The sequence below is a fragment of the Apium graveolens genome, chromosome 10 (assembly GCF_009905375.1).
Source record: "Apium graveolens cultivar Ventura chromosome 10, ASM990537v1, whole genome shotgun sequence".
Taxonomy (NCBI): Eukaryota; Viridiplantae; Streptophyta; class Magnoliopsida; order Apiales; family Apiaceae; genus Apium; species Apium graveolens.
This window is the reverse complement of record NC_133656.1, coordinates 238,380,633-238,403,306: the sequence shown is the minus strand read 5'-3', so window position 1 is coordinate 238,403,306 and position 22,674 is coordinate 238,380,633. Positions and strand designations below refer to the sequence as shown.

Sequence of the window (22,674 nt, the reverse complement as noted above, 5' to 3'; positions counted from 1 at the left end):
TTCTCATCCCTCAGCATTAGATTCTCCAAGCTCCTCCTCCTTGCACTTCAACTTCCTCTCCAAAGAAGCCTACTTCTTCTGGTGCCTCTAAGGGCATTATCAGCCTTATCCGAGGCCCTCTTCCACGATTCAGCTTGCTTCACAGCAGCTTGGAAGTAAGCGTTAGTCTGAAACGAAACAATAAACAAAGAAGTAAGGCAAGTAAATGATAAAAGTATATAGAAAGAAGTAGGATTTTAAGAAAGGATCATACCGAGGCCAGAGACTGAGCACCCATGAGTTTTACCCTCTCCAAGTCTGGGCCAACCACGATGTCGGTGAAGTCCTTGGGGGTCATACCGTGGTTGGACCAATTCCACGCATGCTTTGTGGATACAACCACAGTATCCCCTCGGCGAAATCCCCAAAGAGGATGGAAGGCACCAGTGGCAACAGAAGCGGGAGCAGCAGCAGAAATAGGGGTATTTGGGGCTTTAGTTCCCCCAGAAGAAGCCTCCACCGTAGGCTCCTTGTGCTTCCTTAAGAAGCTAGGCTCCAAAGCCTCCCCTCGGGTGTCCAATCCCGCCAGCCGAGCCTTCTTCATCCTCGCAGTTTCTTCAATGACAGACACATTATCCTCGTTGATTTCCTTAGCAACTGCAAAGATAAAAGCGAAACAAAAATAAGTGGCATCAATAATGCATGAAAGAAAGAAAAAACAGGAAGGGAAGAAAAATACCCTGAGGAGAAACTGAGGAGAGCCCCACTTGGATGAGGGAAAACTCCTCTAATAAAGTTCAGTTGGGAGTGGCACCATCATCCCGAATGAGCTCATTATAGATAATAGTCTCCTCGGGGGTTAGGTGAATGGATTTGAGGCTACCATCGCTAACCTTCCCAAAGGAAGATCTGAAGAGGGTGCCCCAGTCCCCATTCTCCCACCTTAACCTGACAAAACTACTACTTCAGTGTTGGTTATTGTCGGGAATGGAAGCACTATTAAATATGTGTTTACATTTGGGCCTTTGTTTATTATAGACCCAACCACAGATAATTTGAGAACTATTATAACACTGAAAGATTATCCTAAATACTGCTACTAACAAAGGAAAACCTCCCCTAAGACACGAGACCATGAAGCATAAGATGTTTCTCCAAGCATTTGGAGGAAGATGACAGGGATTAATTTGCAAGTCTGCTAGTAAGTGGGGAATTAAATCGTGGAAAGGAAACCTAAGCCCAACATTAAGGGCATCTGTATAAATGAATAGGGTGTCTGGTTTCCAGTGGCAAATACGATCACCACCGTCAACAAGAACTAGCCTAAGAGGGGGACGAACATTATAAAGTGTGTTCATTTTATCAAAATCTATATTGTGCCATGTGTTACAATAATCGAATGAATCCAAATATGCATTAGAAGGATATTCATCCCCCTAGTGTTAATTATGTCTAACAATGACATATAAGAAGAGGGGATTTCGATGTCATTACCTCGTTTTGAAGCAGAAGCAATCTTAGCCGCTCTCTCAGAACTCTTATCTGCCATTGATCGGAAGAAAAAGAACTTGAAACTTTGAAAGGATAGGAAGAAGGCCGAAAAAGCCTGGAGGATTGCCGGAAAACTTCTAAAAGGATTGTTGGAGAGGAGAGGAGTGTTTGAGAGGTGGGGATTTGTGAAATGAGAAGTGTGAGTAAAATCACACTCCCCCTCCAAATGTTATTGGGGCTAGAAGCGTAGAAAACCCAGTGTAAGGGCCCAAGTCAGAAAATATGCAAATGAATATTGTGGTTAAAGCCCAAAAGGAAGGGCCCAGTTAATAAAAACCCAATAGGCCCAAGGAATCCCAACACCAGGGCCCAAAATAAGGAAAAATCCACAGAAAATATAGGTATATATTATCCTTAAAAAACCTGACCCAGTTCGATCAGGATTCTTATTGGATTTCTGGTCGAAACCTTGAGATCAAAATAAACCACGACCAAGAAATAATGGCCTTTTATTCAGTCAGAAATTGATTCAGTAAGAAAGATCCTGACCGAGATAGGTCAGATTATGATCGAAAATTCCTGACCCAAAAAGTTGTCGACCAAAAAATAACCCAGGCTCCTGATCGAAAACTTCTGCTCGAATATAACTTCGACCAGGGTGAAATGGAGGGATAATTCGGTCAAAATAGGAAAAAACCTGACCGAATTTCGGTCAGGATCCTGATTGAACACTCCTGCTCGAATGAACCTTCAACCAGAAAATAATGGGGGTTAATTCGACCAGGATCCTGGTCGAATGGGATTTCTGGTCGAATTATAAAAAAAGAAGGGAAAGAAAGAAAAGAAAAAAGAAAAAAAGGGGGAAAATTCCTGATTTTTTTTATAAAAATTGCAAGAATAAGGAAATTCCTTAAAAATTCCTGAAAATTTAAAATTATGAGTATTTTTTGGGAAATTAGGAAAAATCCCAGAAATTAAGGGAAAATTCCAGAAAATTAAGGAAAAATCCCATAAATTAAGGGAAAATTCCAGAAAATTAAGGAAAAATTCCATAAATTAAGGAAAATTCCAGAAAATTAAAGAAAAATCCCAGAATTAAGGGAAAATTCCTGGAAATTAAGGGAATAAAGCAAATCGTTGTAAATGTGTAGGTCGCTCCACACTTTACGCAAAAATGATACCTTGAAAGGGAACGAATGAACTTAACTTCTGCGAAGTCTTTTTACGGTTTCCCAGAAGTTGGGGGGCAAATGATATGGGCCTAAAATTAGCCTAGGAATATCATTAATGTTGAAATTAATTAGACCTGATAAGGTCCAATAACAAAGCCCAATTAGAAAGGGCCCAAAACCTTGAATATTAATTAATTTCGTAATTAATTAATAAGGGATAAATCAACTGTTAAGTTGAGTCCTAGTGAGGACATAAATCTTTGTAGATTAGCCTCCAGGGGACCTAATAGGACAAGGAATCAGTTTCTTACTTTCTAGGACTCCAAAGTCCATTCTAATTTAGAGACTTGTCCATAAAGTCTCCCAACTCAAGTCCAATACAAGGACTCTCAACATCTATATAAGGGGCCTCACCCCACAAATCAGAACTACGATTTTGACTTGATCCTTGGCAATCAGCAAGGTACGTAGGCATCTTGTTAAGGCAGATCGAGTCACGATACACAAGAGCAGTCAAAACGAGTCTCGAAGCTCACGAACCCTAGTAATAAATACAACAATTAATATACCCTAGTTTTTAATCCATAACAACCCAGACTCCGGGAAAATGTCCCCTGACCCTTATAGGGCGCCTCTCGTGCTATATGGCCGTACGGGGTGGCCGGTCCGCAACACAAACAAAGGGACAAGGAAGAATTAGCAAGGAGGCTTCTCCCACAACTAAACTGGGAAGTGAACAAAGCATAAGAATCGTACAAGGAAGGAAGAGGAGCCCCCAGAGGGCCTCTCCATACTTAGGGCGCGCCCTATGCATGCGGGAGGACTCTAGAGAGCTCCAACCCTTCACAGGGCGCCCCACATGATGGAAAAGGGCCCTTTGGGAGCCCTTCGTCCCGGAAAACATGTCGAAAGCGTCTTTGTATAGTCTTGCGTGTTATTCTCGTGGGGGAACGGTCGCAAACATCTAGTGTGTGCTATGGGAGCCATGTCTCCGTATTCAGCGGGTTGTCCTCGACATGAGACTTTGGGGTTATCTCGTACTTTGCACTTTTACGCTTGAAATCACTTGTCCTGTAGTCTGTTGGGTTATCCTCATCGGGGGGGGGGCAAAGATGCGCTTTGGCATTTGCGGTAAGTCATGACTATACCCGCGGTTACGATCGACGGAAGTAGCGGTAACGGATGGGGATATCCTTCTGCCGGGGAGTTTCTTTGTCCGTGAAGTCTCAAAGTCGTAAACGAGCCTTGGACCTTTGTGACTGGCCGCATCGTCGAGCACTTCTAAAACAAATCAATGTTCGAGTTATAATAGGAAATTGGTTCGACAACTCCTATTGGGCCGCGAAATGAGAAGCCAAGTGCATTTAGGTTTTTTTGTTCTCCAAGAACTACGTCTGACTAGATCCTCTATAGAAGGAGGTACGTAGGCAAATTATAGGGCACATGTTTGAGAACTCTGAGAAGACAACATAAATCCTAGCAATCTCAGCCGTTTCTTAAGCACAAATCAACGTACTTTGATAATTTCTCCGATCACCAACCACCACAACAATCTTGATTCCGGTAGCGAAGCTTAAATCTTTGTTAACCAAATTCATGTTTACATGTTTCATTTTTATTATTTTTATTATTGTATTGTTATTTTTCATTTTCGCTATTATTTACTTTTATCACACATTATTTTTATCGTACAATAAGTCTGAAGACAGTTCAGGAGTGTCCTTTACTGTGTGCGAGTAAGATTTGCGCATAAGACCTTCTAAACTCAAAATTTCAACTTCCTATATATATAATCGCAAGTTATATGTATATTAAAAACACATAATCTAATTTCGACTACGGTGCCATAGATCTCTGAGCCGATCTTAACTAAGTCGGGAGTTTTAACGGATGTAGACTCTATACTGGTATGGGTAAATTTTATCCTCTCGAAAAGTTCCTAACCATGAGGAAATGAGTGTGAATATGTTTGATTTGGTCCGGTTAAATTTAAGCGAAAAAATGTCTGAATTGAATTCACCACTATCCATCTGGGCTTCTTAACAAAAAACAAACACCTGGGCCGCTCGGTAACTTCCACTCCATTCGGTCTCTGAAGAATAGACACGCGGATCCACTGTTAGCGGGCCAACATTTTGTCCAAGCCCATACAATCGTAAAACCCTAATTATCCATCTCAGCCCTTTAAATACATCTCTCTCCCTATCTTTATCTGCAGTACTCATCTCTCTCCGCTTCTCTCGCAAATCTCTCCTTCGCAGAACTTTAAACATCTCTCTCGCAGAACTTTAAACATCTCTCTGTATGTATTAATCTCTCTCTCTCTCCCTCTCTCCCCCCCTCTCTCTCTCTCCCTATTTTGTTCGTAAATTAGACGAAAAAATGGAAAATGATGACATGTATTGTCGCCCCAGGCTTACTGCATCGTATAATGTCTCGATGCTTTTATGGTGATTGACACTCCAAGTCTGATTCAATTCATTATTTATTTTCCCAATATTATTTTTATATTATTTTTTCTATGAATTATAAAAAGAGGCGTGATGATGCAAATCCATATTTATATCTGTACAAATCAATGATGATTGAACGATCATGCACTACCATCTGATCTCTTTATTTTATTTATTTCAATTTAATTTTTGCAATCTGTGATGAATATATATTCCTAAACATTACTGAGTTAATCCCGTGATTAATATTAAATATATCACCATCTTTCGGCTGAGATTGCGTGTCATTACAATATTTTGGTTCGGGTTATTTATCGTGATAAAATATGCTGTAACAATTGTCTGTCGTGTCGTTAAAATGCCCTGTGGTATCTGATGACTAGCCTAAATGAATTGAGCTAGACATCTCGTAATGATGGGCAGAAAATAAGATTAATTTTGTTACAGGAATGCGACACAGTTTGCTTATGGTGGATTCCATATGGCTGTACTGTTACTCTTTTATCCCTGTTTACATACCAATAGAGTTTATTTTTATTTATTTTTGTTTCAGAAATTATATTTAAATAAATTTGTTATTTTTAAAGCTAAAATATGGAGTTCTTTTGGATAATGCTTGTTCGGAAGTGTAGAGATATTCTTAGTTGAAAGCATTTAAAATTAGAGTAAAATACCTTTTTTGGCCCCTTGTGAAAAATAATTTAATATGTCACATAATTAATTGAAAAAGAAAAATAATACTTGTAAAAGAATATTTCTACTTATAAATTAGAATTAAAAATAAAATAAAAGAAGTTGCGTAGTTTGTTAGTAGATTATATTTTTTAAATGGTTTAATTATAACTTAATAGTTAAAAGAGAGATTTATGGTGTGCAATTTCCTATATACAGTATAAACTAATAATCTCATTAGATGAGTTATTTTTTTCCCATTAATATCAATAAAACGAAGATAATTTATTTTTGAGTTTAATAAATAATTAATTTTCAGTAAAATATAATATTTTAATTTTAGGGATATTCATTTTTTTTTTGACAAGAAAACTTTCATTAACTTTAATATAATACAATCGGAAAAAACCCGCAACTGATAAAATAAATATCATACTAAAAACAGTTAGATGATTTGTTTCCTAATTGTTTAATACATAGAATTTAAAAATTCTTGAAATTAAAAATGAAATTAAACGAGAACTACGTCAGGCTTGATCCCTATATAAAGGGTACGGAGGCACATTGAGAGGGTAAGAAGTTGAGAGCTGATAAGAGAGCCACCACTTACTCTGATCAATCTCAGCCTAAAACAACTATAAACCACCACACACCGCTTAAGTTTCCGGTAAAGAACCACCGTCACAGATCTTAGTCCCGGCGAAAAACCTCAATCTTTGTTGTTACCAGATTCCTCCGTCAACAAATGCGATCCAAATTGTACTAACATTTCTGAAAATAGCAATATCGCAATATCACATAAAAATCATTGTTAGCCTAATTTTCAGAAACACCAATCACGTAATCACATGAACTGAGATTGGAGAAGCGACACCACAGCTATCTACTTGTTGGACACTGGCTATAGACATGCTGAAAACACCCCACCTATCTACATGCCGGATACCGGCTATAGACATGCCGAAAGTGTAAACATGTGAAAGATGAACAATATTTGGTTGTGAAAGGTGAACTTTTGCAATAATTAACACCGCTCCAGATTCGACATAAATTCAATCATAATTAAACAAAAAGATAACAAAACACTTCAAAAGAAGAGACAAAATACAAACTTCGAAAGGAGAGACACAAAAAATTGGATTTTATTGGAGGGAAATTAATAAGGACAAAAGAGAATGAAGAGGTGGGGATTTCCATCGGAGAAAACCAGTGGAAGCCTCTCGATTTACTTGAAAATGAACAAACCGAGGGGGAGGGAGGTGAACAAACCTAGGGGGAGGGAGGTGGCTAGATATTTTAATTTAAAGAAAAAAAAGACACGGATATTCATTTATTGAAATTTAATTGTAAATTTAGTTGCTACAACTTTCAAACTTGTAACGGTCATTTGCCAACACCTATTTAAGAATTCCACAAGATCAGCAGCAATAAAAGTTATAGCAAAGCATCAATAAAATCATCTCAATTGCCTCAAGAAAATAAGTAAATGTTAGTTAAATACTAGATTTTTTGATTATATAATAAAATTAGTATTGGAGTGTAAAAGCTATTTTATGAAAAAATATATTATTTGGTGTTAAATTATAACAATTATTATAGCTATTTTATATATAGTTGAAACTCGATAAAGTAATAATCTCGTTATAATGGACATGATGTATATTTACTCCAGATAAAGTAATAAATTCGTTGAAATAATATTTTTTCTTGATTACAAAAAATTTGTTGTAAAGAGGTTTAATTGTCGTATTGGTTAGGGTTGTTCACGAATTGAGCTGAACCGAGTTTTGATGTAAACGCGTCGAGTATTCATTTTTTGTTTGACGAGCTGAGCCGAGCTTCTTTATCAAAAAAAATTTTGTTCGAGCTCGTTAACTTACGTGCTGAACACGAGTTTGTTCGCAAACAAATATGAGCCGAGCTCTAGACTTAACCAAGCAGCTAGTTAAAAAAATAAATAAATCTACTTATTGACCCAACCCAATTGATTGAAGCCCAACCCATTTATTAAAAGACCTATTCGGATAAATCTTAACATTCATTCGTTCTTTCAAATTTCTTTATCAATCTCTCATCCCTTCTAATCCTTAAATCCCAAATTTGTATACTAAACTAAATATTCAACTTAGCAAATATATGGATTTATCTCGGTGAATTTTATGCAAATGACTTTTTGGTTGCTTTTTTGTAATCTATTTGATTAGTTTTGTGTATGTAATTGTGTGTCTATATATATATAGATTGCATATATGTTGGCTCAATTTTATTATTAGCAGCCATGTGAGGTACTTTCCGAAAGCTTTTCTTCATCACTAATATCTGCACCTTGTCTGTCTTCACTTTTTTGGTAAGGGCCTCATTTATTAGTAATATAAAAATATTTCAAAAATATAGCATTTTTTTCGAGTTTTAATGAGTCGATCCTGATCCTAACGAGTTAGAACCGAATTCGAGCCGAGCATACCAAAATCTCGGCTCGAACTCGTTTTTATAATGAACACACTTTTGTGTTTGAACTCGAGCTCGAGTTATTAACGAACCGAGCCGAATCAAATTCTTACCGAATCGAGCTCGAGCTTGTTCGTGAACAACACTACTATTGGACTTGTTCTAACGCATGCTATCGGAGGTTGCACTTGATTTCTTTTATTGCAGAATAAATGTAGTTGCCCAAAAACGATGCGTGGCTGATTATGGTAAAAGTAGGATGTTACCAGAACGCTCCGTATAAATGTTAAACTAAGTTAATACTATTATATGTGTTGGTAAAGAATGGGCAAGGTTATTAGTTTGTACTCCACCTTGGCGTGGAACTCAAATTTTTTTTAGGGGTCGTAGGTAAGAAAAATGTGATCTGCAAAGATGTCACCCCAAGTGTGTTAAGGGTATAAATGTTAAGACACTTAAAGATTTCCCCCTCTAAAGACCTGAATTTATTTTGTCTAACATCTATTAAGCCCGTAACAGACGACCATATAGAAGCCCCAGTCACTCGGCAAAAGCCAAAAAAAACTTGGTGCACATGAATAACCATTTAAATGAAATTATTAAACTAACTTATCATGGGGGTAGTATATGTATCTAGGGATCCTAAAATCTAAAATCTAGTTGGTATAATTAAAACTAAAGGATATAGTTGAAAAAAACGCAGTGTTTATAGTGGTACTATATTAATGAACATTTCCTGCTGATAAATAACATAGGTCTTTCTATATTGGTAATAAAAATTGCAATTATAAATTATATAAATTAAAATTTAATTATAAAGTATGCAAAGCTGTAAAGTGATTTTTATGTTAGATATAGATTTCCGAGTGGTCAGCGTATTGGAACATTGGTAATATCTTCTATTAAATTTAGTGTCTAATCATTTCAGCGTGCTTGTAATTAATTGTTTCGAGGTACCTTAAAAAGCTTCTTTGAGATTAGTAGTTGATACCGTACGCAATAGTAATAGCAAGTAATAACTTAAGTAATAGTTGTCGAGTGATAATGCTAGGCGTAAACGTGGTGGGGCTCGAAGAATATATAAACTTAGGTAAACATCCCGGTCACTTCGAGATTTAATTAAAAACAGAGAATGGAGTTGAAGAGCAGGGGCATTGAAAGTTAATTGTAGGTAATAAGGCGAGAGTCTGATGTCTCATTCAAATTATCATAACTTTATTTATTAGGAGGTTTAGTAGTGGGAAATGATTACACCACCCTCTGCTTCTTCTTGAGTGGTGTTGCAGATGAGGTTCCAATCTTAGGTGATGCAGTGATGTCGGACACCTCGGCGACTTCAGACACTCATGTGACAGTATACTCCTCACAGCCTTGTATTATGTTGTAGGGAGTGATCTTAAGTTGGAACACAAAGGTCTTTCCAATGATATTTTTCAGGACCGGTAAAACTTGTGTTGAGTCATCATCCTGCAGAGGTAAAAGTAAATGGGTAGTGTTTGTGTCTGTCATTGGTTGTTAATTTGTGTAGGGGTGTTAATGTGGAAGTTTATACCTGTTCCTGCTTAGCTAAATTTTTTTTAGAGGAACGCCTATAACCTGCTCAGCCTCCTTGTTGAACAACGTTACGGTTGTGGAAGCAGTTGGGTCCTCAATGCGTATCACCACCCTAAACCTGTTTCATAGCAATCGTTAATGTTGAGTAAACAGTTGTTGAATGTTTAATAAAATGCAATTGTTAAAGCAACACATTTTTATTGGGGAATTAAGGTGGTTTTGTTTGGCCGTTCATAATGGGCAAGGGGTAAAGGTATCCAGACCATTTTTGTTCTTTAGAGGGTTAAGGTTACCGTTGAACCAGTGTTTGTGTCTCCTCCTGACATGCTAGGCAGAAAAATGTTCCATTTAGATCCCTGAGAGCGTGTGGGCATGTGGGGCAGCAGTTATAATACCAGCCATTGCCATCAAGGATTGAAATAATTTTAGCACGACAGATGCAACGCATAGCCTGGAGTGGATAGAGGAATATATTATGATGCAATCGGGGGAGTTGTAGCGCCCTAGTAATGTAGTTTGGCATTAGAGTGGATGGGAGGAACTGGCTTACCAGAGTTCCTGGTGGAATTAGTGCTTCTAGGATGGAGCTTATGGACAACTCGAGGATGCTCTCTCCCGTTGGTGTAACAAAGTGCTCGATCTTTGGTGGTGGTAGTGGCGCTGTTTTGTTGCAGGTAATCGCTGCAAGTTCATCCTTCAAGCAAGTCAGGGGAGCATAGTCTATGTTGATGTAGCAGCGTGTCGCATCAATACCGGACAGGGAAGCCTCCGCTACCATTGGTGTTATTGTTTAGTTCATTCAGGGAGGGAAGGACGTGTCGGTTTAAACATGATTTGTGTACAGTGTGTGGTGTAAGCGTGTATGTAGTTCATGTAGGTTGGCATAAGTGCTTATATTACCTGAAAATTTCTTGGCCAGTAATCCTGTGACTACCACAAATACAGGGTCGCCCTTGCAAGCTGGTAGCAATTCCAGGAATTGTTTTGCCCTATCCTCCCATAATGTCACCACAATGTTTTCACTCCTGTGGGAAGAACAAAAATTTTATGATAACTTTTCATACACAGATGGCATACATGTTTTAGAAGTGAATTGAGGCATGAGAATATAAGCTGAAAATTGACTGGGTCCCTGGTAGTAATTAGTGCTTTTGACAAAATTTTTAACATGGTAATTTTTTTCTCGACTAAAACTTATATTTTAACACTGATTAGTAATTACATAAATTTGAATAGGGAATTAACTTATCCAACTTGGTTACAACTTAAATTTTGAAATGGGTTAGGTGAAGTAGGGAATTTAATATTCCTGCAATGTCTAAGGTTAAGGTTTTTTTTCACTAATATCAAGTGGAAGTGAAGACTTCTAATTTTTTTTAGCGTCTTTGGTAATAAGTGAGCATAGTAACTATTAATTTGTATATAGGGCCACCATTTTATTTTCCAAATTAATGTATAACTTCACAATGATATAATTTTTTGTACGTTCATTTATTACTTTAGAATATGACATAAGCTTTATTGGGTGTACAGGAGTATGAGAATATTTTTCCAAAATTTTTTAATTTAAGAATAATAGGTAAGTATTCATATTATAATACTTTGTGAGAAATCAAAAGTAAGCAAATGAAGTAAATTATTGGAATTTAAAACTGACAAGCTCTCTGTATGTAGGCTAATTAATTAAGCAGTTATTTTAGACTTTCTAATTGTAGCATAATTAATTAAAAAAGTTATTTTAGAGCATGAGCAATTCCTGATCCCTGATATTAAAGCCATCCAGTAGTCTAATTTTATGATATCCAAAGTACATCAGCTGATTAAAACATATTAGTATATTTATACAAAGATCTTTTACTCATAAAGATGAAAATAGTTCAAATAACAAGTAACCTTAACCTGTCAAAGCTAGTCCATTAGGTTATTCGCTAAGTAAATTGTATTTGCTATTAGAATGTGTTGAATATTACAGTAGGGTGCTCTGCTGCTGACCGCCTATATCTCTCTCCTAGGGTTTTTATCTCTAAATTCTCTCCTTTGTCTCTGTTGCTTCTGTATTCTTACATGTTACTATGAGGAATCTTTAAATTTACATATTCGGCTTTGTTAAATGGATTTTATTTTGTAAATGTCTAGGATTTGAGAGTGTTGTGAATGCAGCAAAGGTTTAGTTTTCGACTAACATAGGTTGCACTTCTTTCCAAAATAGAGTTCACGTGTATTTTGTAAAAGTTTTTACTTGATATTCGGTAGTAATATGTTTATGAACAACCCAAGTAAGTTCAGCGTCACAAGTTATTGAAGACAATATCAGAACTTAGTGATTTAGCCCAAATGCTCTATCTTGCAATCTTGCACCCTTTTTAAACAATGAAACCAATTATGTCTTTTAATCTAACTAAGTCAAGTGACACAAGTAATTGTACAGTATTGCTGGCAGACAATAACAGAAGTTCAAGCTAATACAGGCACACATGTGTGTGGTGAACCTGGTCATAAGAGGTCTGTGTTAAGATCAAGTTTTCTATGATATGGATTGTCTATTTATTACCATCTCCTGATAGCCTAAGTTAACTAAAGATGAATCTCTTGAGAAGATGTTACTTAGTTCTTTCTGTTCTTGCATTGCTTTTGGTCCAATTCCTTTTATAAATTTGAATGTCAACCATCAAAATATTCAGTCAATTTGGTTTCAAAGAAGACAAGTACATGAAATTGCGCATTTCCCCCTTTTTTCATTTTTATATCAGGGGATAAGCATATACAAATCTAATAGTAGTATCTAATTTCTACAGGCAGCACTGAAAGTAAGAGGGGTGGAAGAATTTAAGCTAAGAATTTAAGCTTCCCCCGAGGACTGTTCCAGAAAATAAATTTGGAGAAACAAGGTGTTTCAAACTTCAATTCATGTACTGTATCAATTCATGTACTGTATCTTTAGGCGCAATTAAACACCTTTATGCAGACAAGTATATAAGCACACATACATACAATCAACCGGATGAAACCACAAAGCATACTCATCACGTACCTGACACACCAGCAGGATCCATAGAACCAAGCAAAACCACCCCGGTCCAATACCACCCTAATCCCCAAAACTCTATGTGCCCAACACCAAAGACACAATCACGGAACTGGCCGCCTTCGATCTTGTGTATCGCCCGATATTGATGATTTTGTGTATCACTAGGCTTCGCGAATGGAGAGCTGCCTCGAATCTGTGTTTATTATTTACACAGCGGCGTGGCCAGAGGGTAGACAAAGAGAGTGGGGTCAAAATGTCCTTTCACAGCGGTGTGGCCAGAGGGTGGACAAAGAGAGTGGGGTAAAAATGTCCTTTCACAGGGAATAAAATTACTCATCAATTTCATCCCCCTGTTCGGCTATCCTTTATAGTGGAAACGAGAAAAATCTGTTACCAAGCCGAAAGACACTCAAGGACTAAAACTACTTAAGCGAGGTTGTGTGACGATGCATCGAATTATGAGACGCAAGATCATGGGGATCAAACCTATCGTGTTGTTTAATGAAAAAGGAGCGCCATTTAGTGAAGAAGCGGCATAGATGGAGTCCTATATTGGTGTTTTGGCAAGAACTAAAGTGCCAATCTGGCATGATAATTGGAAATATATTCCTAATGAGACAAAGACAAAGATTTGGGATTGTGTGGATTTAAGAATAATTTAAATATTTTTTATGTTTGTTATGTTCATTTTATTACTTGCATCTCTTAACTTTACTTTGCTTGATTTTGTACGTAGATGGCTTTTGTTTTACCTCCAACTGCCAAGAAGATTGTCTTAAATTCAGCCTGTGCAAAATGGAGGGAGTTCAAATGTCAGCTGACCATACATTACACTCTTCCTTATCGGGATCAACCTGAAATTTTGGCCTATACTCCTGCAGATTTTTCTTTCATTAAAAAATTGCATTGGGACATATTTGTTGTTGAACGCACGTCACCTGAGTTTCTGGTATTTTTCTAGTTCCCTTTATTCTTGTACAATATTTGCTTACTAGTGATCTTATAATAATATTGGTGCTTTTTTATGTAGAAAATTCATGATGAACAAGTAGCAAGGAGGGCGAAGAATTTATATCCCCATCGCATGTCTCGAAAAGGTTATGCTAACCTTGAGAAAGAATGGGTGAGTAATAATGAAACATCATACTTATTTTTGGATTTTTGGATACATACTAATTTTCCGAACGTGTTTATATTATTAATAAGGTGATTATCTACATGTAATTGCAGTCTGAAGATCATCCAGATGAGGAGGAAGTAGATCGATCGTCGACTTGGGTTCTAGCAAGGATGGACAAGGATGGAAATTTTTTAAGTGATGCTATTGCAGAAAAAGCTAAGGAAATTGTAAGTTTATTATTTGTATCTTAATTCAAATCATTTGCTCACTCTTTGAACTTTTTTTTCTGAACTTGTAGCAAAATTTGAATTCTCTATTATTATATATGTAGGCAAAGTTGAAGGAAGATGTGAAGGAGGGGAAACTAAAAGTGGAAGGTGTTAATGATGTTTTGACAATGTCGCTTGGTAATCCTGAGCATGGAGGGAGAGTACGTGGTCAAGGAACTCATGTGAAGCAGTCAGTTTACTTCGATCTTCCACGAAAAAGGAAATCCAAGTCAATGGATGAAAAGATACGTGAGAAAGTTCAGAAGTGCATCGCAGAAGAGACTGCAAAGATTATTGAACAGAGAGACACTTTTTGGGCTGGTGAATTTGAAAAGCTCAGAGCAAGGACATCGACAAAGCATGTTCATCAAGACTGTAGTCCAAAACCCGCTTCCCAACAAGCAAGTTGTCACTCTAATGGCGGGGTTGATGTGGATGTAGGTGTAAAGAATCTTGATACACCAGAGACTGTAAGGAAGATTTTTCATGTTCAAGAGGATGAAGGTGTTTATAAAGTGCAAATGATTGATGCTTTATTTGTTGATTTTGGGGAGGAACTTAAGGCTTCTAACAAGGTAGCTGGAGAGGATGAAAATTGTAGGTTTGTTGAAAATGAGATATATGACGAAGTGAAGGTGAATGCTTCCAGTAGTGTTGTTTGTAAGTTGGCCATTGGATCGCTGAGCAACATTATAGCTTATGCAAAGACTGATGAAGTAATCGCTCCTGAAGGATGTGAAGAGAAAATTCATGGAGTAATACTTGGAGAAGATAATGTAAGAGTGTCGATCACTCAAGTCATTCAAGGTGATGCTAAGGTTCCCTTTCCTATTGGTGATGAAATTGTGACTGTGGAACAAGCCATAGGAACTTTAATTGCATGGCCCCAAAACCTGATAGCAATAGGAAACAATAGCCCTTCTGATGTTTTGTCAGCTCCAAAGGTCAGAATATTTTTGCGCATGGTAATTTCCGTACATATATGGCATGTTCTTATGTAGTATATTTCTTCTTACTATTTTCACGTACATTGTTTTCAGAAAGCCAAGAAAGGTCATTCTAAGAAAATGAAGAAGACGTATAAAGTAGTTGAAGATGTTGAACCATAGCATTTTGTTGAGATGGGTGCAAATTATCCTTCTGCCCTGAAACGTTTGTGGACATGGGCAAATGATGCATTGGCTGATGGAAGAACAAAGTCTTTTGAGCTAAGCAAAGAAGCCTTTGGCGCTACAAAGAAGCAAGTCATTTTCTTATCAGATATACATGCGGTCTGCTCTGGAGGTGAAATAGCAGGGTCTATCATTTGCATTTATATTCAGTAAGTTTTTCTGTAAAAACTTTTTTATTTTCCGTAGACAGTCCTGCAATCAAACTGGGACTTTATTAACTACTGCTTAACTTTATATGTAGCTTCTTAAATGAATATGTGAAAAAGCAGAAGATGACCAACATGATAAACTTCATAGATCCTGGTATGATTGGTGTCATTGGATGTGATAATGCGGGGCAGAGGTCGCGTGCACTTGCTGCATGATTTAAGAATGCTAGGAAAGGTCAATGCTACCTCATGCCTTACAATGCGATGTAAGTTTTAATACTACATCTCTCATATAAATTTTTGAGGTAAAATATGATAATATCATATGTCTTGCCCTTTTTTAGTTGATTTTTTATGAGAATTTAAGTTTCAATAGTGAAGACAAGGGTTAAGCTTTTGAGGTTAAATATGTTAATATTTATTGCAATTTTAGGTTTAACATTTAAAATAATTTGTTTCAAATTTATTAAATGGTCAAGTTGTGTCACATAGGGAGATAATTTGGTGGAATTGTTATGATTATATGTTCATTTCATTTTTTAAGTTATCATTTTTTTTGGTAGATTTAATCTGATGTAAGTCTTAATACTACATCTCTCACACAAATTTTTGAGGTAAATTTATGGTGGATTTAATTTTAGTAAGGATGTGATTTTTTTGTTGATGTTTGAGTTGGTAACGCGACAAGAATTAGGTCTTCAAGTTTTAATTTAAAACTTGCATCATTGTTCATGTTTGCGTAGGAACCACTGGACTTTGACTGTTGCAAATCCTGAGGCAGGGATTGTCTACTACATGGACCCTCTCAAACGTCGAATTGCAAATGGGGAATGGGTGGAAGTTGTCGACAAGTGAGTTCAACTTCCAAAGTTCTTGTATTCAGTCCTGAACCTTGGTTGACCATATTTTTTTGTTTGATTTTATGTTGATACATATTATTTTGGTTGCAGTGCCATTAAAATGTATAAGGAGGATCAAAACAAGGTTTCAAAGAAGAAAATAGTATGGGACAATATGGTGGTATTAATTTATTCTCACCATTTTGTAATTATGTCATCTGAGGATGTGATTAATATTTTTTTGATGTTTTCAGGGAGTTCCGGTGCAGACGGGAAACAAGGATTGTGGCATGTTCGTGATGCGTTATATGAAGGAGATCGTTGAGGACAAAGAGCTTGAGTTTGTTGTCAAGGTCAGTTTTTACTTACTTCGGGTTTGCTCATACACTATTAAAACATGTCACTTACAAAAACATTTGGTCATTTTTCAGTGGATGCGCAGGACGAACCGGGTTTATACAGATGATGACGTTAACGAGATTCGGACTGACTTCGCAAAATATTTTATAAAACGCCACGCAAATTAGGTTCTATAGTCTGGTCCTTTTCTTTTTTTCAACTAGTAGCAAAGTGGAAGTTTTTAAACTAGTACTTAAGTGGAAGTTAAATCTATGTACTTGGTAATGGTAAAGTAAACTTTGGATGAGGTATTTGCTGTTAGGTGGATTGATCAGTATGGGTCTATCAATTTGCTTCTTTTGGTCAGTCGCTTGGGTATGTCAATTTGCGGATTGATCGGTCACTTGGGTATGTATGTGGTTGTATTGTATTTTGGTGAATTGGCAAATTGACATGTTGCGGATAGATGATTTAATATTATGACCTATCTATTCTAGTTTTATGTCATTTCATTTTATTGAACCAAATGTTTATTGTCATAATTTGCTTTTAAGTTTCTGGTGGTGGTTTGCAAGCAGTGTATTTAAAATGCAAAATTACACACTTAACAGATAAATTTTTTTTACAAAAATGTAACCATTGTACCAAAATAATCCAGACAACACTGCACCATTGTCTTAACGGTCGACCAAAGCTAGATATGAAAATGTCTAATCAATCAATAATTCAAAATTATATTAATGACTCAAAATTAAAAGAGAACTGATAATAAGGGTGTAAAGTAACGAACATGAATGAGCGAAAACAAGGTCGTGTTTCCATCAAACTCACAAACTGATCATCAAAAGAGTCGAAAGCAGCCTTATCATTAGCGAATTCTGCATGATAATTACAGTAATCTATAACCTTTTTCAAGGTCGATGTTTTGATCATGTCAAGATCAATAGGAGGCATTGCAGAAACAGCCTTATTCAAGTAAATCTCTCTTTGTATAAACAAAGACTGTGACCGCAGAGCTCCAGTTTCACAACTTCACCTTCGCATCACTTCAGGGCTATCATTGTCTCACAAGACTACGACGTCATGGCTTCTTCCATCTGATCAATTATTATGAAAAACTGGATATGTGTGTATGTATATACCAGCTTAAAACCTGTGCCATGCACGGATAACACATAATTATTTTAATATTATATAATTTTAAAAAAATATTTTGAATTCAATTCTTAATTTTTTTATTTAAAAATTTTAAATGATATAAATTCATGATAATTATATTAATAGACATATATGTTCATAACTTTTTAGAACATTTACACTTATTTAAAATGATAGCATTAGTAATTGGGGAAAATATTATTATAATGAAATTATTATTTTATTGAAGGTAATAATATAATGTCTCCATTATGTTGGGACCTTAAAAAATATTATTTTAGCATAATGATTACTTAATCGATTAACTATAACTCTATAAAAGATATTTGAAAAAGATAATATTACTAATTGAACGATATAGTTTATTGATAATTATATGTGTATTTAAAAAACTATTTATGTTTTAATTAAAATTTGATTTTTTTAGTTCACATTATCTTGGTTCACGTTGTTTGCAGGCTATTGCGTGAGCCCGTAGGGTTTACCCAGTGCGCACCCGAAGGGTACGGCTGCGGGTTACATACGATAAAAAAATATATAATATAAATTATACCTATTCTAATATTAATTTGATTTATCTCATATAAGTGGTTTACATTATATTATTTTAGACCCATGCCCACTACACCAATCAAATCAAAATAATTATTTTTAGTTCAATTTTAATTTTTTAAACTCTAGATCAATAAGGTAGTTTTGTTTTAAGCTGAATAATTAGTATAATGATTTTGTATTTGTTGGTCGAATTGTATTTTTATTTTAGTTTTGTGTTAGTCTAAATCAATTGTATAATATTTTTTTATTCTAAAAAATAAAATATATTATTTTGTTTATCCAGCTTCACTAGTATAATTATTTACGAGGATTGATAGTATAATTATTTCGAGTCACATTATATCAACTAAATCTAAAACTTCTAGAGTAATGAGCCCATGCATTTAGACATTATATTTAGTTTGATTAAATTTGAAGTAACAAATTAGAATAATATAGAACTTGATATGAATTAAAATTTAAATTGGTAGAAAAAGTTGAATTTAATATAAATTATAATGATATAGAGTTCGATATAAAATATAATTGAAATTGGTAAAGTAACACAGTAAATTGACTTCAATATCAATTAGAATTAGAATTGAACCCAATAATTATTGACTTATTTTATGTTTAATTCCAGCTCATTAAAATAGTTGAGTAAGGGTAATTAAGTAATTTCAGCAAGTACCAACCGACCGACTACCAAACTTTTAATGTTTCGTCTTTTTAATTTTTTAAACTCTAGATCAATAAGGTAGTTTTGTTTTAGACTGAATAATTAGTATAATGATTTTGTTTTTGTTGGTCGAATTGTATTTTTATTTTAGTTTTGTGTTAGTATAAATCAATTGTATAATGTTTTTTTATTCTGAAAAATAAAATATATTATTTTTTTGTGATAAATTGCACTTGCATTTTATTAATTCTCTTCAAACAAAAGATTACATAGAATAAAGTCCGGAGCATTATCTAACTACTCCATCGGACCTGACATAGAATAAGCAACATGAGCTAACATATGGGCCACTTTATTCGCAGATCGGTGTTGAAACACGATTAACACTTCTTGAAAGTGTTTAATTACATCGACACACTCGTCAATAATGGTATGGAAATTTGAATTACCACCAGTACCATGCACTGCATCCACCACCAGTTTCGCATCCAACTCGAACACACACTTCTCTGTTCTCCAATTTCGCACCCACATCAGCGCTTCCTTAAGACTCAGTGCTTCAGCTTCACGAGGTTGCCATTCCCCTCGAACTGTTGCACACTTTGCTCGGATAAAACGACCCCTATCATCCCGCACCACACATCCCACCCCTATACTCCCTTATTTGATTGTTGCACGCAGCATCAACATTCACTTTGATCCATCCATTCTGGGGTTTCTCCCACTGTTTCACTATCTGCTGCAACCCTGCTCTATTTCCTTGAACCTGACTATCCTGGCATTGCTTCCACTCATGTAGCAAACTTACTGACATAGACTTCACACCAAATGCAGAAACATTCTTCTCTTGCCATACCAGTACATTCCGTCGCCACCACAGACCCCAACAGTACAGACCAATTGATACACTTTGCTCCGGATTACGATCTCTGAACGCAGCGTTTAGTACCTGTATTACTGGAATACCATCATTTTCCGGAATAATCTCCTGCAACCCTACACTCTGCCATAGATCTCGAGCAAATTGACAAGTAAACATCACATGAGTTGCTGTTTCTGCATACACATGACAACTTTTACACATTATATCAATATCTACTCGCCTTTTAATCAGCTCACTTGCCGTAGGTAATACTCCCTTACAAGCTCTCCATAAAAAATTCACAATTTTCCCAGGAAGCTTCAATTTCCATAGCTTCTTCCAGAAAACGTCTTCAGCACTCATACTTTCCCCACAAATTCTTCTATAACAACTCCTAACAGTGAAATTTCCATGGTTCTCTAGCAGCTAATACCATGTGTCAGGTCTACTACAACTGGGTATCGGTACTTGTTATATCAACCTCTGATCCCTTTCGTTACATAAGTCTTTCAGTATCTCCTCATCCCACTCCCTAGCCTCCTGTTTCATAAAATTATGCAGTAACGCCCCTTGTAATTCACTATGACATTCACTAGTTAGGTACCCATTCTCCTTACATGGAAGCCACGGTATATGCCATACCCTCGTCGATTTCCCATCTCCTATCTTCCTCCTACAGCCTTGTTTCACTGCACCCTGACTTGCAATAATACTACGCCACATATACGACGGATTAGCACCCAACTCCGCCTCCAAGAAACTAGTATGAGGATAGTATCGAGCCTTCATTAACGTAGTCACCAACTTGTTTGCACTATTAACTAACCTCCATGATTGCTTAGCAAGCATAGCAACATTAAACTCTCTAAGCTTATGAAATCCCATTCCTCCCACCCCCTTAGCCTCACACATCTTCTCCCATCTCATCCTTTATACCTCTATGATCCCCTCCTCCACCCCACCAATAAGCATTCATCTTTTTTTCAATTTTATCACATATCTCTACCGGTACCAACAACAAGTTCATCCAAAAGTTAGGAATAGATTGTGCTGCGGTTTTTAACAACGTTACCTTTCCAGCCTTAGACACGTTTTGTGAACTCCATGCTTGCAATTTCTGGTCTACTCTGTCAACCAAAAAATTAAAAGTTGCTGCTTTATTACTTCCTATCCTTATGAGCAACCCCAGATACTTCCCCGGGTCTGATTTTTCCTGCACACCAAGCTGATCACACACTTCAGTACGATCTTCTACCCTTGTATTTGCTGAAAACGTAATGGTTGATTTAGTATAATTTATGTGTTGCCCCGAGATATTTGCATACCTCTGCAAGATCAATTTCATTGTATTAGCCTCCGTCTTTGTAGCTTGAAAAAACAGGTAGCAATCATCCGCAAATAGTAAATGTGAAATTCTTGGCGCCCCTTTAGCAATCCTACACCCATGTATCAACCCCACCTCTTCATTCCTCCTAATAATTGCACTAAGCCCCTCCGCACACATAATGTAAATATATGGTGAGATCGGGTCCCCTTGCCGAATACCACGTCCCGGACTAACACTTCCAAACACCTCACCATCATGAATAAAACTGTATTTTACAGAACTAATAAAATACATTAATCTGTCCACCCACTTACTACTGAATCCAAACTTGATCATCATATTCTTAATAAACCCCCACTCCAATCTGTCATAAGCCTTAGACACATCTAATTTCAGTCCTGCACACCCCATCTTTCCTTGAGTTTTCCGTTTCATGTAGTGATTGATTTCAAATGCAATAAATTCATTATCTGTTAAAAGTCTACCTTCCACGAAGGCACTTTGCTTGTCCGATATAATTCCACACAAACGCTTTTTCAGCCTATTTGCCAACACCTTTGATAATATCCGCACAAGAACATTGCACAATGAAATGGGTATCAGATCCCCCATTGTCTGGGGAAGTTTAACCTTTGGAATCAAACACACTAGAGCTTCATTCACCCCAGCTGGCAAAGTACCATTCTGCATAAACTCTCGACAGAATTTAACTACATCCATCTGCACAATATCCCAAAATGCTTGATAAAACCCTGGGTTGAAACCGTCTGGTCCACTCGATTTATCAGGATGCATCGAGAACACCGCATCTTTCACCTCTGCCCCAGTAATATCAGCTGTCAACCTATCATTATCTTCATTTGAAATCTGCTGCACTACCTCCTGACCTGACAATTTCCCATCTCCGTTTACTGCCTTGAATAACTCCCCAAAATATTCCTCAATAACCTTTCTCACTCCCTCCGTAGTCACCTGCCATTCCCCTTCTGCGTTTTTAATCTTCTCCACCTTATTATTTTTCTTTCTCGTTGATGCATATCGATGGAAAAATCGAGTATTACGATCCCCTTCCCTCAACCAATATTGTTTAGCTCTCTGACGCCAGTAGATTTCCTGTTTTTCAAGTAGATTTAAATACTCCCATCTCACCTGATTATACCTCCAAATACCGCTAGCATCTCTTCTGGATCTAAGCTTTCGAAGCCAATGCCTACACTCCTGCAGCTGATGTTTAAATTTCTGCCTCAACACCCCCCCACTCCTGTAACCTCTCACCACACCTCAAAATTTTTTCTACAATACCAAATCCTTCAGCCTTCTCCCACTCTTGACTAATAATACTCTTACAATCCTGTTCTCGTATCCAACTATTTTCGAATTTAAACCTACGACCACGAGGCATATAAACTTTTCTCTGAAGCTCCAAAAA

The 22,674-nt window shown here is 36.5% G+C and overlaps 2 protein-coding genes, 1 long non-coding RNA gene and 3 other non-coding genes across 6 annotated transcripts; 5 read left to right on the top strand and 1 right to left on the bottom strand.

Moving 5' to 3' along the window:
* The first annotated feature begins 5,027 nt into the window (after nt 1–5,027).
* LOC141694483 (small nucleolar RNA U31b) lies at nt 5,028–5,117 on the top strand. Its single transcript, XR_012563786.1, has one exon. It is a non-coding gene; the product is annotated as a small nucleolar RNA U31b (small nucleolar RNA).
* A 58-nt stretch (nt 5,118–5,175) lies between these two features.
* Nucleotides 5,176–5,259, top strand: LOC141694462 (small nucleolar RNA Z195/SNORD33/SNORD32 family). The gene has a single exon (XR_012563767.1). It is a non-coding gene; the product is annotated as a small nucleolar RNA Z195/SNORD33/SNORD32 family (small nucleolar RNA).
* Nucleotides 5,260–5,285: 26 nt separating this feature from the next.
* On the top strand, nt 5,286–5,377 carry LOC141694463 (small nucleolar RNA Z196/R39/R59 family). Its single transcript, XR_012563768.1, has one exon. It is a non-coding gene; the product is annotated as a small nucleolar RNA Z196/R39/R59 family (small nucleolar RNA).
* A 4,011-nt stretch (nt 5,378–9,388) lies between these two features.
* Nucleotides 9,389–10,451, bottom strand: LOC141689133 (uncharacterized). Its single transcript, XR_012562256.1, has 4 exons — nt 10,320–10,451; nt 10,063–10,220; nt 9,768–9,887; nt 9,389–9,682 (listed from the first exon to the last, which is right to left on the bottom strand). It is a non-coding gene; the product is annotated as an uncharacterized LOC141689133 (long non-coding RNA).
* A 3,381-nt stretch (nt 10,452–13,832) lies between these two features.
* LOC141693794 (uncharacterized) lies at nt 13,833–17,115 on the top strand. The gene is made up of 9 exons (XM_074498958.1): nt 13,833–13,920; nt 14,028–14,144; nt 14,249–15,130; nt 15,227–15,507; nt 15,600–15,773; nt 16,251–16,358; nt 16,458–16,527; nt 16,601–16,699; nt 16,778–17,115. Exons 1-4 carry the CDS (start codon nt 13,882–13,884, stop codon nt 15,293–15,295), a joined length of 1,107 nt encoding a protein of 368 aa, XP_074355059.1. The 5' UTR covers nt 13,833–13,881; the 3' UTR covers nt 15,296–15,507; nt 15,600–15,773; nt 16,251–16,358; nt 16,458–16,527; nt 16,601–16,699; nt 16,778–17,115.
* Nucleotides 15,308–16,873, top strand: LOC141692127 (uncharacterized). Its single transcript, XM_074496864.1, has 6 exons — nt 15,308–15,507; nt 15,600–15,701; nt 16,251–16,358; nt 16,458–16,509; nt 16,601–16,699; nt 16,778–16,873. Exons 1-6 carry the CDS (start codon nt 15,308–15,310, stop codon nt 16,871–16,873), a joined length of 657 nt encoding a protein of 218 aa, XP_074352965.1.
* Nucleotides 17,116–22,674: the final 5,559 nt, after the last annotated feature.